Source organism: Oncorhynchus keta, chromosome 29, assembly GCF_023373465.1.
Source record: "Oncorhynchus keta strain PuntledgeMale-10-30-2019 chromosome 29, Oket_V2, whole genome shotgun sequence".
NCBI lineage: Eukaryota > Metazoa > Chordata > Actinopteri > Salmoniformes > Salmonidae > Oncorhynchus > Oncorhynchus keta.
In genome coordinates this window covers 15409050-15426287 of record NC_068449.1, presented here as the reverse complement: position 1 = coordinate 15426287, position 17238 = coordinate 15409050, and the positions used below count along the sequence as shown (strand labels likewise).

General features: G+C 45.9%; 1 protein-coding gene across 2 annotated transcripts in view; it reads left to right on the top strand.

The window, feature by feature from the left end:
- LOC118362151 (peroxidasin-like) overlaps positions 1–17238 on the top strand; it is a 94898-nt gene that overhangs the window by 38385 nt on the left and 39275 nt on the right. For both annotated transcript variants that reach the window (XM_052486104.1, XM_052486103.1), the window contains 3 exons: positions 4160–4329; positions 14320–14437; positions 14754–14923. In XM_052486104.1, coding sequence (XP_052342064.1) covers positions 4160–4329; positions 14320–14437; positions 14754–14923 — 458 coding nt within the window. The remainder of the gene's footprint in view (positions 1–4159; positions 4330–14319; positions 14438–14753; positions 14924–17238) is intronic.

Here is a 17238-nt window from a genome sequence, read left to right as displayed (position 1 = left end):
GACAGGCAGTACATTAGGATCAGTGGACAGGCAGTAAATTAGGATCAGCGGACAGGCAGTACATTAGGATCAGCGGACAGGCAGTTCATTAGGATCAGTGGACAGGCAGTACATTCGGATCAGCGGACAGGCAGTACATTAGGATCAGTGGACAGGCAGTACATTAGGATCAGTGGACAGGCAGTACATTAGGATCAGTGGACAGGCAGTACATTAGGATCAGTGGACAGGCAGTACATTAGGATCAGCGGACAGGCAGTTCATTAGGATCAGCGGACAGGCAGTTCATTAGGATCAGTGGACAGGCAGTACATTCGGATCAGCGGACAGGCAGTACATTAGGATCAGTGAACAGGCAGTACATTAGGATCAGTGGACAGGCAGTACATTAGGATCAGTGGACAGGCAGTACATTAGGATCAGTGGACAGGCAGTACATTAGGATCAGTGGACAGGCAGTACATTAGGATCAGTGGACAGGCAGTACATTAGGATCAGCGGACAGGCAGTACATTAGGATCAGCGAACAGGCAGTAAATTAGGATCAGCGGACAGGCAGTACATTAGGATCAGCAGACAGGCAGTTCATTAGGATCAGTGGACAGGCAGTACATTAGGATCAGCGGACAGGCAGTTCATTAGGATCAGTGGACAGGCAGTACATTCGGATCAGCGGACAGGCAGTACATTAGGATCAGTGGACAGGCAGGCAGGCAGTACATTAGGATCAGTGGACAGGCAGTACATTAGGATCAGCGGACAAGCAGTTCATTAGGATCAGCGGACAGGCAGTTCATTAGGATCAGTGGACAGGCAGTACATTAGGATCAGTGAACAGGCAGTACATTAGGATCAGTGGACAGGCAGTTTAGGATCAGTGGACAGGCAGTACATTAGGATCAGTGGACAGGCAGTACATTAGGATCAGTGGACAGGCAGGCAGTGGACACATTTAGGATCAGTGGACAGTGGACAGGCAGTTCATTAGGATCAGTGGACAGGCAGTACATTAGGATCAGCGAACAGGCAGTACATTAGGATCAGTGGACAGGCAGTAAATTAGGATCAGCGAACAGGCAGTACATTAGGATCAGCGAACAGGCAGTACATTAGGATCAGTGGACAGGCAGTACATTAGGATCAGCGGACAGGCAGTAAATTAGGATCAGCGGACAGGCAGTACATTAGGATCAGCGAACAGGCAGTTCATTAGGATCAGCGAACAGGCAGTACATTAGGATCAGTGGACAGGCAGTACATTAGGATCAGCGAACAGGCAGTACATTAGGATCATTTAGGATCAGTGGACAGGCAGTAAATTAGGATCAGCGAACAGGCAGTACATTAGGATCAGTGGACAGGCAGTACATTAGGATCAGCGGACAGGCAGTACATTAGGATCAGTGGACAGGCAGTACATTAGGATCAGTGGACAGGCAGTACATTAGGATCAGTGGACAGGCAGTACATTAGGATCAGCGGACAGGCAGTACATTAGGATCAGTGGACAGGCAGTACATTAGGATCAGTGGACAGGCAGTACATTAGGATCAGTGGACAGGCAGTTCATTAGGATCAGCGGACAGGCAGTACATTAGGATCAGCGAACAGACAGTACATTAGGATCAGTGGACAGGCAGTACATTAGGATCAGCGGACAGGCAGTACATTAGGATCAGCGGACAGGCAGTACATAGGATCAGTGGACAGGCAGTACATTAGGATCAGAGTTTTACCTTCCCCTATTACGTTCTTCCCCTTTTCAACATCTTACTCTGAAAAATACTTCCAAGATGTGTTGAACCCAGAACCAGTATGCTGTGGTTGACAGGTACAGTAGACAGATACGACAACTGGCAACATGGGAGGAATGGGATTCAAAAACAATATTTCCCTCTGATTATTACAGCACTCAGATTTCGAGGATGTTCAGAGTGGAATCAGATTAAATGAGGATATTACTGTTTCCTGGAATGTACAAATCTCCCTGAAACCTGAAGAGACCAGTAGAAGAAAGGATAAATAGAAAATGAAGTGCCAGCCAATCTGTACTCTGGAGCAGACAGACAGTTTCCCACAGCAGGATAGGAGTTCTCCCAAAAAGGCCATGCTGAGTCAGTGTTTGGACTGAGCTAGGCCTAGCTGTGTGGCCTAGCTGTGTGGCCTAGCTGTGTGGCATAGCTGTGTGTGTGCATGTGTGCGTGTTTTGCCAGTCTCAGTCCACACTGGTGAGCAGCCAGAAAGGATTTACTCTACCTTCCAGACAGACACAGCCCACTACTGACTCCAGACAGACTCAGCCATCTACTGACTCCAGACAGACTCAGCCCACTACTGACTCCAGACAGACTCAGACTCCAGACAGACTCAGCCCACTACTGACTACAGACAGACTCAGCCTTCTACTGACTCCAGACAGACTCAGCCTTCTACTGATTCCAGACAGACTCAGCCCACTACAGACTCCAGACAGACTCAGACTCCAGACAGACTCAGCCCACTACTGACTCCAGACAGACTCAGACTCCAGACAGACTCAGCCTTTTACTGACTCCAGACAGACTCAGCCTTCTACTGACTCCAGACAGACTCAGCCTCCAGACAGACTCAGCCCACTACTGACTCCAGACAGACTCAGACTCCAGACAGACTCAGCCCACTACTGACTCCAGACAGACTCAGCCTTCTACTGACTCCAGACAGACTCAGCCCACTACTGACTCCAGACAGACTCAGCCTTCTACTGACTCCAGACAGACTCAGCCTTCTACTGACTCCAGACAGACTCAGCCCACTACTGACTCCAGACAGACTCAGACTCCAGACAGACTCAGCCCACTACTGACTCCAGACAGACTCAGACTCCAGACAGACTCAGCCTTCTACTGACTCCAGACAGACTCAGCCTTCTACTGACTCCAGACAGACTCAGCCTCCAGACAGACTCAGCCCACTACTGACTCCAGACAGACTCAGACTCCAGGCAGACTCAGCCCACTACTGACTCCAGACAGACTCAGCCTTCTACTGACTCCGGACAGACTCAGCCCACTACTGACTCCAGACAGACTCAGACTACAGATAGACTCCAGACTGATTCAGCCCAGTACTGACTCCAGACAGACTCAATCCACTACTGACTCCAGACAGACTCAGTCCACCACTGACTCCAGACGGATTCAGCCCAGTACTGACTCCAAACAGACTCAGTCCACTACTGACTCCAGACTGATTCAGCCGAGTACTGACTCCAGACAGACTCAGTCCACTACTGACTCCAGACTGATTCAGCCCAGTACTGACTCCAGACAGACTTAGCCCATTACTGACACCAGTCAAAATGTTTACCAATACTATTTAACCATGCAACTATAATAAAACAGGACTGCTAGTAGTGTGATCTGTATTGTATGATGTACAGTTAGAAGTCCTGTATTGGTGTTTGATATTACATTGTTGTCTACTGTACAGTACAGAACAGTACAGAATATACTGTATTTATGAGAGGTTGAGTTATACTGAGGATGAGTATAATGTATACAATCTCACAGCTTTGTGCAGGTGCAGGATACACTGACAAACAGGTCATTAAAAACAGCTAAAATGCTATATTTAGAGCACTATTATAAACAGGCATGAGATGGTCTGTAATACTGTAATCTATCCCACCCCCCTCTCTCTGTCACTCTCTCTCTCTCTCTTCCCCTCACTCTTCCCCTCACTCTCTCTCTCTCTCTGTCACTCTCTCTCTGTCACTCTCTCTCTCTTCCCCTCACTCTTCCCCTCACTCTCTCTCTCTCTGTCGCTCTCTCTCTGTCACTCTCTCTCTCACGTTCTCTCTCTCTTCCCCTCACTCCCACCACTCTCTCTCTGTCGCTTTCTCACGTTCTCTCTCTTCCCCTCACTCTTTCTTTCTCACAAACGTTTTCTTTCTTTCTTTCTTTCTTTCTTTCTTTCATTCTTTCTTTCTCTCTCTCTCTCTCTCTCTCTCTCTCTCTCTCTCTCTCTCTCTCTCTCTCTCTCTCTCTCTCTCTCTCTCTCATGCTCTCTCTCTCATGCTCTCGCTCACTCTCTCTCTATTTCTCTCTCTCCTCTCTCTTCCTCTCACGGTCTCTCTATTTCTCTCTCATCCTCACTCTCGCTCTCGCTCTGTGTGCAGGCGTCTGGACTCTAACACTCTGAACTGTGACTGTGAGCTGCTGTGGCTGGCTGACCTGTTGAAGCAGTATGCTGAGTCAGGCAACGCCCAGGCTGCTGCCACCTGTGACTACCCCAGACGGCTGCAGGGACGATCTGTGGCCACACTCACCGCTGAGGAGCTCAACTGTGGTGAGGACACACACACAGGCGCCTGTGCTTACACACACACACACACACACACACACACACACACACACACACACACACACACACACACACACACACACACACACACACACACACACACACACACACACACACACACACACACACACACACACACACACACACACACACACACTACGCACACAACACACATGCGCGCACACACTCATGCTCACTTAGTAGGTTGGCATTTATTGTCATGAATCTTGTTTTGGAGGCAGCTCTGCAGAGTGGTTACCAGCTGCCACAGCCACAAAGTCACATCAATCTGATTTTAACCTTAACCTTAACCCTAACCTTAACTCCACTGCTAACCCTAATGCCTGAACTTAACCTTAAATTAAGACCAAAAAGCCAATTTTTTGCAGCGGACCTATCTATCAGAAATCGCAGAGTTCTGCCTCTAGGGTCAGATTCATGACAATAAACGTCAACCTGCGCTCACTTAGCCAGCTGTGCAGAATATTTTAACTGTGGCAAAAACAGTGGCTCACACTCCGAGGTCTGTGTAAACACACTGATCCCTTCTTTCACATACCATCCACTTCACTGAAACCCCAACTCACTAGCCACATAAAGCCTTACCTGTCCCTTTGGCTGTTGACAGGGGATTTCTCCATGTGGGTCTGTCTGTCCGTCTGTCTGTGTCCTGTCTGCATTGTCTCTACTGGGGATGGTCTGTGTTCTCCAGCCAGCTGTTGTTTCACCACGGCCCCAGCAGATGAGGTCCTGGGCTGGGTAGCATGCCACTGCTCTGCCACTGCTCTGAGCACCAGAACCCAGTAGCCTGCCTCCTGGATCCCACTGCTGGCTTTCTTCTGAAGCTAAGCAGCATTGGTACTGGTCAGTTCCTGGATGGGAGACCAGATGCTGCTGGAAGTGGGGTTGTAGGGCCAGTAGGAGGCACTCTTTCCGCTGGTCTTACACAATCTCCCAGGGCAGTGATTGAGGACATTGCCCTGGGTAGGGTGCTGTCTATTGGATGATAAACAGGTGTGCTGACTCTCTGTGGTCACTCAAGATCCCATGGCACTTATTGTAAGAGTATGGGTGTTAACCCTGGTGTCCTGGCTAAAATCCCAATCTGACCTTCATACCATCAGGGCCACCTAATCATCCCCAGCTTACAATTGGCTCCTTCACCCCCCTCCTCTCCCCTGTAACTATTCCCCAGGTTGTTGCTGTAAATTAGAATGTGTTCTCAGACAACATAACTGGAAAAATAAGGGTAAATAATAGTTGATGATGTTACTTTAGCTAATATGGTGACAATGATCTAGGCTGTTTTTTTTTGCATGGTCACAGATAGCTAATGTGTTGTGTATTGAAGTCTACAAGCGAAAGGAAAAGGTGAGCGGAGGAGAGCTCATAGATGTGAGGAATATAACAAGCTGTTTATACACTACTGTTCAAAAGTTTGTGGTCACTTAGAAATGTTCTTGTTTTTGAAAGAAAAGTACATCTTTTGTCCATTAAAATAACATCAAATTGAGCAGAAATACAGTGTAGTAAATAGTAATGTTGTAAATTATTATTGTAGAATAGTTGAGTATCTGGAGCATCAGCATTTGTGGGTTACAGGCTTACAGGCTCAGAAACAAAGACTTGTCAGTCTATTCTTGTTCTGAGGAATCAAGGCTATTCCATGTGAGGAAATTGCCAAGAAACTGACGATCTCGTACAACGCTGTGTACTACTCCCTTCACAAAACAGTGCAAACTGGCGCTAACCAGAATAGAAAGAGGAGTGGGAGGCCCTGGTGCACAACAGCCACAGAGTCTTGGCTGAAGACGACAATATCACCATACAATATCACCATACTGCTGGTTATACGATGTAGCAGCAGGATAGAACAGCGGCATCTAGTAAGACAAGCGGACAAGGGTCTATATATTTTTGTAAACAACAGCTGATGCATGAAATCTAAGGAGGTCTCAACCTATTGCTCGCCTGAGGTAGAGTATCTGCAGAGTAGCAGAGTAACTCTACTCTGCTAGATACTGCAGAGTATCTAGCAGAGTAGAGTATCTCAGAGTAGAGTAGCTGCAGACCACATTACCTACCGAGAGAGTTTTCATCTATATTCTTTGTAGCTGTTTACATACCACCACAGTCAGAGACTGGCACTAAGACAGCATTGAATGAGCTGTATTCGGCCATAAGCGGAATAAGAAAACACTCACCCAGAGGCGGTGCTCCTAGTAGCCGGGGACTTTAATGCAGGGAAACTTAAATCAGTTTTACCAAATTTCTATCAGCAACAGGAAAATAATTCACCCTCCATTTGGCAAATCTGACCATAATTCCATCCTCCTGCTGCCTGCTTCCATGCAAAACTTAAAGCAGGAAGCACCAGTGACTAGATCAATAAAAAAGTGGTCAGATGAAGCAGATGCTAAGCTACAGGACTGTTTAATAGCACAGACTGGAATATATTCTGGGATTCCTCCAATGGCATTGAGGAGTACACCATATCTGTCATTGGCTTCATCAATCAGTGCATTGATGATGTCATCACCACAGTGACTGTACGTATATACCCCATCGAGAAGCTATGGACTACAGGCAGCATCTGCACTGAGCTAAAGGGTAGAGCTGCTGTTTTCAAAGAGCGGGTCTCTAAACCCGGAAGCTTATAAGAAATACCACTATGCCCTCCGACGAACCATCAAACAGGCAAAGCGTCAATACAGGACTAAGATTGAATCGTACTACACCGGCTCTGACGCTCGTCGGATGTGGCAGGGCTTGAAAACTATTACGGACTACAAAGGGAAGCACAGCCGAGAGCTGCCCAGTGACACGAGACTACCGGACGAGCTAAACTACTTCAATGCTCGCTTCGAGGCAAATAACACTGAAACATGCATGAGAGCATCAGCTGTACCGGAAGACTGTGTGATCCCGCTCTCCGCAGCCAATATGAGTAAGACCTTTAGACAGGTCAACATTCACAAGGCTGCAGTGCCAGACGGATTACCAGGACGTGTACTGCGAGCATGAGCTGACCAACTAGCAAGTATCTTCACTGACATTTTCAACTTCTCCCTGTCCGAGTCTGTAATAGCAACATGTTTTAAGCAGACCACCATAGTGCCTGTGCCCAAGAACAGTAAGGTAATGATTGTGGTCTACAGGAAAAAGAGTACCGAGCACGCCCCCATTCTCATTGACGGGGCTGCAATGGAGCAGGTTGAGAGCTTCAAGTACATTGGTGTCCACATCACCAACGAACTATCATGGTCCAAACACACCAAGACAGTCATGAAGAGGGAATGACAAAACCTATTACCCCTCAGGAGATTGAAAAGGTTTGGCATGGGTCCTCAGATCCTCAAAAGGTTCTACAGCTACACCATCGAGTGCATCCTGACTGGTTGAATCACTGCCTGGTATGACAAGTGCTCAGCCTCTGACTGTAAGGCACTACAGAGGGGAGTGCGAACGGACCAGTACATCACTGGGGCCAAGATTTCTGCCATCCAGGACCTCTATACCAGACGGTGTAAGAGGAAGGCCCTAAAAATTGCCAAACACTCCAACTACCTTAGTTATGGACTGTTCTCTCTGCTACCGCATGGCAAGCGGTACCGGAGAGCCATGTCTAGGTTCAAGAGGCTTCTAAACAGCTTCTAACCCCAAGCCATAAGACTCCTAAACATCTAGTCAAATGGCTGCCCAGACTATTTGCGTACCCCCCCCCAGACTATTTGCGTACCCCCCTCCCCTCTCCACTCCACTGCCACTCTGTTGTCATCTATGCATAGTCACTTTAATTAACCTATGTACATATTACCTCAACTAACCGGTGCCCTCGCACATTGACTCTGTACTGGCACCCCCCTGTATATATTCTTATTTATTACTGCTGCTCTTGTTACTTTTATCTCTTATTCTTGTCCGTATTTTTGAAAATGTATTGTAGGTTAGGGGCTCGTAAGTAAGCATTTCACTGTAAGGTCTGCACCTGTTGTATTCATGTGACTAATAACATTTGATTTGATTAGAAGGCCAGCATCCCAGAGTTTCCTCTTCACTGTTGAGACTACAATAGTCATTTACAACATGAACACTGTATTTATGATCAATTTAATGTTATTTTAATGGACAATAAATGTGCTTTTCTTTAAAAAACAAGGATATTTCTAAGTGACCCCAAACTTTTAAACGGTAGTGTATGTGTCTATGAAAGTGAGCTGTTTGCGTGTGATCAGGGGTGTATTCATTTTGCTGATTCTGTTGAAAAATGTTTCTTAAACGGAAGAAAACGTAACAAAAAGAGGATAAACATACCTGAATTTGTCCAATAGAAACTCTTGTTTGCAACCATTGGACTAATGATTACACCCTAGGGAAGCTAGATGCAGGCAAGAATGTAAAGGCGGTTTTGAATGTGTCACTGTCTGTCCATGTGTCACCTGTCTGTCAACTCAAATCTTTCTCCCAACCAGTTTGCACCTACGTTGCAAACTTTCATTCATAGGCTAGGTTGTAGCAACCTCATGATGGGTATAGGGAAAAATGTAGTAGCCTAAACCTATTGATTTTACATTGAACTGGGTGAATGGAATATGAATGACAGTCATCCAATATGTTGTAATAGAAATAAGGCCATGCTCATAAAATAAATAATCGTGCTCCCTCATCATAAACGGCGTGTGAGAGATGGTGTGAGGAATGGATGGGTGAGGCTGGCCCTCTCTCTCTTCCCTCCTCTCCCCTGCTCTCCTTCTCTGCCCTCCTCTCCCCTCTTCATTCCTGCTCTCCCTTCCCACCTCTCCCTTTCCTCTCTCCCCTACCCTCTCTTCCCTCTCTGCTCCTCTCAGCTGTAAACAATGGAACAAGCAGCTGTCAAAACAACAGGGCCTGTGGTTAAGTGCCACCTCCCTGCTGGCCTGGCTACCCACTCTCTTTCCTGTCCCTTCTCTGACCTGGGCCTATGAAGGAGACAGGAGCCAGGGCTGGGTTGCCATGTTTGGAGTTAAGGAAAATGAACAGTGTAATTAGTGCCCAGTGCTGATGTGGTCTTATGTGGTATAGTAGTGGTGGTGAGAAAGACACAATCTGAGGTTACTGCTTCCCATTGGCCTGGTTGGAGCTGCTGGTTGGCCTGCTACGCTGGTTGGTGGTGGAGAACCTGGAAGGCCCAGAGCAGACAGATTTATGTCTTGGCCTGTCCCATGTGCATGATGTGTTCGTTAGGAGAGAGCGAAGAGATGCTGGATTGGAGGGCTTACTCTATGCTGTCTATTAAATGCGTCTGTCACATGTAGAGAAATGGGCGTGTGTGTGCATGCGTGTGTGTGTGTGCGTGTGTGTGTGTGTGTGTGTGTGTGTGTGTGTGTTTGCATGCGTGTGTTTGCATGCGTGTGTTTGCATGCGTGTGTTTGCATGCGTGTGTGTGCATGCGTGTGTGTGTGTGTGTTTGGATGGATGGAGTGAACTATGTATGTGCACCTAAAAATGCCAGTCTGCAAGAGAGGTCAGAATCTCTCAGGAGGCAGCAGGCTGAAGTTCACCACCACCACCACCACCACCGCCACGCTTCAGCACTCACAGGGACACTGCATGCCTTATTCCTGGAGCAGGTTGAACTATTTCCTCACAGGGACACTGCATGCCTTATTCCTGGAGCAGGTTGAACTATTTCCTCACAGGGACACTGCCTGCCTTATTCCTGGAGCAGTTGAACTATTTCCTCACAGGGACACTGCATGCCTTATTCCTGGAGCAGTTGAACTATTTCCTCACAGGGACACTGCATGCCTTATTCCTGGAGCAGTTGAACTATTTCCTCACAGGGACACTGCATGCCTTATTCCTGGAGCAGTTGAACTATTTCCTCACAGGGACACTGCATGCCTTATTCCTGGAGCAGTTGAACTATTTCCTCACAGGGACGCTGCCTGCCTTATTCCTGGAGCAGTTGAACTATTTCCTCACAGGGACACTGCATGCCTTATTCCTGGAGCAGTTGAACTATTTCCACAGGGACACTGCATGCAGGGACAGTTGAACTATTTCCTCACAGGGACACTGCCTTATTCCTGGAGCAGTTGAACTATTTCCTCACAGGGACACTGCATGCCTTATTCCTGGATTCTATTTCTGGGAGCAGGTCCTGAACTATTTCCTCACAGGGACACTGCATGCCTTATTCCTGGAGCAGTTGAACTATTTCCTCACAGGGACACTGCATGCCTTATTCCTGGAGCAGTTGAACTATTTCCTCACAGGGACGCTGCATGCCTTATTCCTGGAGCAGTTGAACTATTTCCTCACAGGTACACTGCATGACTTATTCCTGGAGCAGTTGAACTATTTCCTCACAGGGACACTGCATGCCTTATTCCTGGAGCAGTTGAACTATTTCCTCACAGGGACAGGAGCAGTTGAACTATTTCCTCACAGGGACACTGCATGCCTTATTCCTGGAGCAGTTGAACTATTTCCTCACAGGTACACTGCATGCCTTATTCCTGGAGCAGTTGAACTATTTCCTCACAGGGACACTGCATGCCTTATTCCTGGAGCAGTTGAACTATTTCCTCACAGGGACGCTGCATGCCTTATTCCTGGAGCAGTTGAACTATTTCCTCACAGGTACACTGCATGCCTTATTCCTGGAGCAGTTGAACTATTTCCTCACAGGTACACTGCATGCCTTATTCCTGGAGCAGTTGAACTATTTCCTCACAGGGACACTGCATGCCTTATTCCTGGAGCAGTTGAACTATTTCCTCACAGGGACGCTGCATGCCTTATTCCTGGAGCAGTTGAACTATTTCCTCACAGGGACGCTGCATGCCTTATTCCTGGAGCAGTTGAACTATTTCCTCACAGGGACGCTGCATGCCTTATTCCTGGAGCAGTTGAACTATTTCCTCACAGGGACGCTGCATGCCTTATTCCTGGAGCAGTTGAACTATTTCCTCACAGGGACACTGCATGCCTTATTCCTGGAGCAGTTGAACTATTTCCTCACAGGGACACTGCATGCCTTATTCCTGGAGCAGTTGAACTATTTCCTCACAGGGACGCTGCATGCCTTATTCCTGGAGCAGTTGAACTATTTCCTCACAGGGACGCTGCATGCCTTATTCCTGGAGCAGTTGAAATATTTCCTCACAGGGACGCTGCATGCCTTATTCCTGGAGCAGTTGAACTATTTCCATCCCTGTTCCTAACCAGAGAGGCCCCTTCACCAGGCCTGGTTGTTCTTTAGTATGATTCAACGCAGAGTGCCTGGATACAACCCTTAGCCGTGGTATATTGGCCATATACCACAAACCCCAGAGGTGCCTTATTGCTATTATAAACTGGTTACTAATGTAATTAGAACAGTAAAACATATTTTTTTTGTTACAGTCTGAAATACCATGGCTTCCAGCCAATCAGCATTCAAGGTTCAAACCAGGTATGACAAAACATGTATTTTTACTGCTCTAATTACTTTGATAACCAGTTTATAATAGCAATAAGGCACCTCTGAGGTTTGTGGTATATGGCCAATATATCACAGCTAAGGCACTCTGTGTTGCGTCGTGCTTAACAACAGTCCTTGGTCGTGGTATATTGGCTATATACTGTACCACACCTCCTCAATGCCTTATTGCTTAAATAATATATGCCATTTAGCAGACGCTTTTATCCAAAGCAACTTTCAGTCATGCGTGCATACATTCCACGTATGGGTGGTCCCCGGAAATGAACTCACTACTCTGGCGCTATGCTCTACCAACCGAGCTACAAAGGACCCTTCACCAAGCCCCCTCACCAGGCCCCCTCACACCGCCCCTCACCAAGCCCCCTCACCAGGCCCCCTCACCAGGCTCCCACACCAAACCCCCTCACCAGGCCCCCTCACCAAGCCCCCTCAACAGGCCCCGTCACCAAGCCCCCTCACCAGGCCCCCTCACCACGCCCCCTCACCAGGCCCCCTCAACAGGCCCCCTCACCAGGCTCCCTCACCAAGCCCCCTCACCAGGCTCCCTCACCAAGCCCTCTCACCAGGCCCCCACACCAAATCCCCGCACCAGGCTTCTCTACAGACCATTACACTGGCCTAGTTATATCAGTGTCCTCTCTACAGACCATTACACTGGCTTAGTTATATCAGTGTCCTCTCTACAGACCATTACACTGGCCTAGTTATATCAGTGTCCTCTCTACAGACCATTACTCTGGCCTAGTTATATCAGTGTCTTCACTACAGACCATTACTCTGGCCCTAGCTATATCAGTGTTTTCTCTGCAGACCATTACTCTGGCCCTAGTTATATCAGTATCTTCTCTACAGACCATTACTCTGGCCCTAGCTATATCAGTGTCTTCTCTGCAGACCATTACTCTGGCCTAGTTATATCAGTGTCTTCTCTACAGACCATTACTCTGGCCTAGTTATATCAGTGTCCTCTCTACAGAACATTACTCTGGCCTAGTTATATCAGTGTCCTCTCTACAGACCATTACTCTGGCCTAGTTATATCAGTGTCCTCTCTACAGAACATTACTCTGGCCTAGTTATATCAGTGTCTTCTCTACAGACCATTACTCTGGCCTAGTTATATCAGTGTCCTCTCTACAGACCATTACTCTGGCCTAGTTATATCAGAGTGTCCTCTCTACAGACCATTACTCTGGCCCTAGTTATATCAGTGTCTTCTCTACAGAACATTACTCTGGCCTAGTTATATCAGTGTCTTCTCTACAGACCATTACTCTGGCCTAGTTATATCAGTGTCCTCTCTACAGACCATTACTCTGGCCTAGTTATATCAGAGTGTCCTCTCTACAGACCATTACTCTGGCCCTAGTTATATCAGTGTCTTCTCTACAGAACATTACTCTGGCCTAGTTATATCAGTGTCTTCTCTACAGACCATTACTCTGGCCCTAGTTATATCAGTGTCTTCTCTACAGACCATTACTCTGGCCTAGTTATATCAGTGTCTTCTCTGCAGACCATTACTCTGGCCTAGTTATATCAGTGTCTTCTCTACAGACCATTACTCTGGCCATAGTTATATCAGTGTCTTCTCTGCAGACCATTACTCTGGCCTAGTTATATCAGAGTCTTCTCTACAGACCATTACTCTGGCCATAGTTATATCAGTGTCTTCTCTACAGACCATTACTCTGGCCTAGTTATATCAGTGTCTTCTCTACAGACCATTACTCTGGCCATAGTTATATCAGTGTCTTCTCTGCAGACCATTACTCTGGCCTAGTTATATCAGTGTCTTCTCTACAGACCATTACTCTGGCCATAGTTATATCAGTGTCTTCTCTACAGACCATTACTCTGGCCATAGTTATATCAGTGTCTTCTCTACAGAGCATTACTCTGGCCTAGTTATATCAGAGTGTCCTCTCTACAGACCATTACTCTGGCCCTAGTTACATCAGAGTGTCCTCTCTACAGACCATTACTCTGGCCTAGTTATATCAGTGTCCTCTCTACAGACCATAACTCTGGCCCTAGATATATCAGTGTCTTCTCTACAGACCATTACTCTGGCCCTAGTTATATCAGTGTCCTCTCTACAGACCATTACTCTGGCCTAGTTATATCAGAGTGTCCTCTCTACAGACCATTACTCTGGCCCTAGTTATATCTGTGTCTTCTCTACAGACCATTACTCTGGCCCTAGTTATATCAGAGTGTCCTCTCTACAGACCATTACTCTGGCCCTAATTATATCAGAGTGTCCTCTCTACAGACCATTACTCTGGCCCTAGTTATATCAGTGTCTTCTCTACAGACCATTACTATGGCCTAGTTATATCAGAGTGTCTTCTCTACAGACCATTACTCTGGCCTAGTTATATCAGACTAACAGAGACATGACTCTTGTCCTGAAAGGAAATGTTTCTGTATTTATGTGGCTGGTTGCTTTATTGTGTTCTCTTAAACCTCTCTTTATCCCATCCTCCTCTCTCTCTCCTGTGCAGAGTTGCCCAGGATCACGTCAGAGCCCCAGGATGTTGACGTGACGTCAGGGAACACGGTGTACTTCACCTGCAGGGCCGAGGGAAACCCCAAACCACAGATCATCTGGCTTATGAACAAGTAAAGCCAACTCTCCAATGGTGACATCAACATTGAAACAATGTGTCCTAACTACTTTTTCCTACAGTTAACATTTAGCCATTGAGTCAATTAGCAGACACACTAATCCAGAGAGATTTACAGGAGCAAGTATGGTTAAGTGCCTTGCTCAAGGGTACATCGACAGATTTTTCAACTAGTCCGCTCGGGGATTCGAACCAGCAACCGTTCGGTTACTGTTCCAACACTCTTAACTGCTAGGCTACCTGCTGCCACATATAAACATACTGTGTATGCGATTATGTAATGCTATTTATGTATGTGTATTTTTCCACAGTAATGCCCTGAACATGCATGATGACTCTCGTCTGAACCTGCTGGAGGACGGTACTCTGATGATCCAGGACACGCGGGAGACGGACCAGGGAGTGTACCAGTGCATGGCCAAGAACGTAGCTGGAGAGGTCAAGACCTCTCAGGTCACACTCAGATACTTCGGAGCCCCCTGTGAGTGGTCCCTCATATTATGTAATACATGTTTGAAAAATCTTCATGGGTTTGAATATATAGTTCATGGGCTATATAATGTAAACCCTTCTCTACAATGACAGTGAAGTGGTTACTGCACACGTTACGCTTATGCTCTTGTACTGTTAACAAGGTACTTAACATCTGTGATCTCTTGCTCCCTCTCATTATTTCCTACCTACTTGGCCCGATGCTGTGGTTCTGTGTAGGGCCAGATTATATTTTTCTGTGTAGGGCCAGATGATATGGTTCTGTGTAGGGTCTGACGATATAGTTATGTGTAGAGACGGATTATATGGTTCTGTGTCGGGACAGATTATATGGTTCTGTGTAGAGACAGATTATATGGTTCTGTGTAGTACCAGATGATATGGTTTTGTGTAGAGACAGATAATATGGTTCTGTTTCAGCGCCAGATAATATGGTTCTGTGTAGTGCCAGATTATATGGTTCTGTGTAGAGACAGATTATATGGTTCTGTGTAGAGACAGATTATATGGTTCTGTGTAGAGACAGATTATATGGTTCTGTGTAGAGACAGATTATATGGTTCTGTGTAGAGACAGATTATATGGTTCTGTGTAGAGACAGATTATATGGTTCTGTTTCAGGGCCAGATAATATGGTTCTGTGTAGAGACAGATTATATGGTTCTGTGTAGAGACAGATTATATGGTTCTGTTTCAGGGCCAGATTATATGGTTCTGTGTAGAGACAGATTATATGGTTCTGTGTAGAGACAGATTATATGGTTCTGTGTAGAGACAGATTATATGGTTCTGTGTAGAGACAGATTATATGGTTCTGTGTAGAGACAGATTATATGGTTCTGTGTAGAGACAGATTATATGGTTCTGTGTAGAGACAGATTATATGGTTCTGTGTAGAGACAGATTATATGGTTCTGTGTAGAGACAGATTATATGGTTCTGTGTAGAGACAGATTATATGGTTCTGTGTAGAGACAGATTATATGGTTCTGTGTAGAGACAGATTATATGGTTCTGTGTAGAGACAGATTATATGGTTCTGTGTAGAGACAGATTATATGGATATGTGTAGAGACAGATTATATGGTTCTGTTTCAGGGCCAGATAATATGGTTCTGTGTAGTGCCAGATTATATGGTTCTGTGTAGAGACAGATAATATGCTTCTGTTTCAGGGCCAGATAATATGGTTCTGTGTAGGGACAGATTATATGGTTCTGTTTCAGGGCCAGATAATATGGTTCTGTGTAGGGACAGATTATATGGTTCTGTGTAGTGCCAGATGATATGGTTTTGTGTAGCGCCAGATTATATGGTTCTGTGTAGTACCAGATGATATGGTTCTGTGTAGAGACAGATTATATGGTTCTGTTTCAGGGCCAGATAATATGGTTCTGTGTAGGGACAGATTATATGGTTCTGTGTAGGGACAGATTATATGGTTCTGTTTCAGGGCCAGATAATATGGTTCTGTGTAGAGACAGATTATATGTTTCTGTGTAGGGACAGATTATATGGTTCTGTGTAGAGACAGATTATATGGTTCTGTGTAGGGACAGATGATATGGTTCTGTGTAGAGACAGATTATATGGTTCTGTGTAGGGACAGATTATATGGTTCTGTGTAGAGACAGATTATATGGTTCTGTTTCAGGGCCAGATAATATGGTTCTGTGTAGAGACAGATTATATGGTTCTGTGTAGAGACAGATTATATGGTTCTGTTTCAGGACAGATTATATGGTTCTGTGTAGGGACAGATTATATGGTTCCGTTTCAGGGCCCGATTATATGGTTCTGTGTAGAGACAGATTATATGGTTCTGTTTCAGGCCCAGATAACATGGTTCTGTGTAGAGACAGATTATATGGTTCTGTTTCAGGGCCAGATAATATGGTTCTGTGTAGGGACAGATTATATGGTTCTGTGTAGGGACAGATGATATGGTTTTGTGTAGCGCCAGATTATATGGTTCTGTTTCAGGGCCAGATAATATGGTTCTGTGTAGAGACAGATTATATGGTTCTGTGTAGGGACAGATTATATGGTTCTGTGTAGAGACAGATTATATGGTTCTGTGTAGAGACAGATTATATGGTTCTGTGTAGAGACAGATTATATGGTTCTGTGTAGAGACAGATTATATGGTTCTGTTTCAGGGCCAGATAATATGGTTCTGTGTAGAGACAGATTATATGGTTCTGTGTAGAGACAGATTATATGGTTCTGTGTAGAGACAGATTATATGGTTCTGTTTCAGGGCCAGATAATATGGTTCTGTGTAGAGACAGATTATATGGTTCTG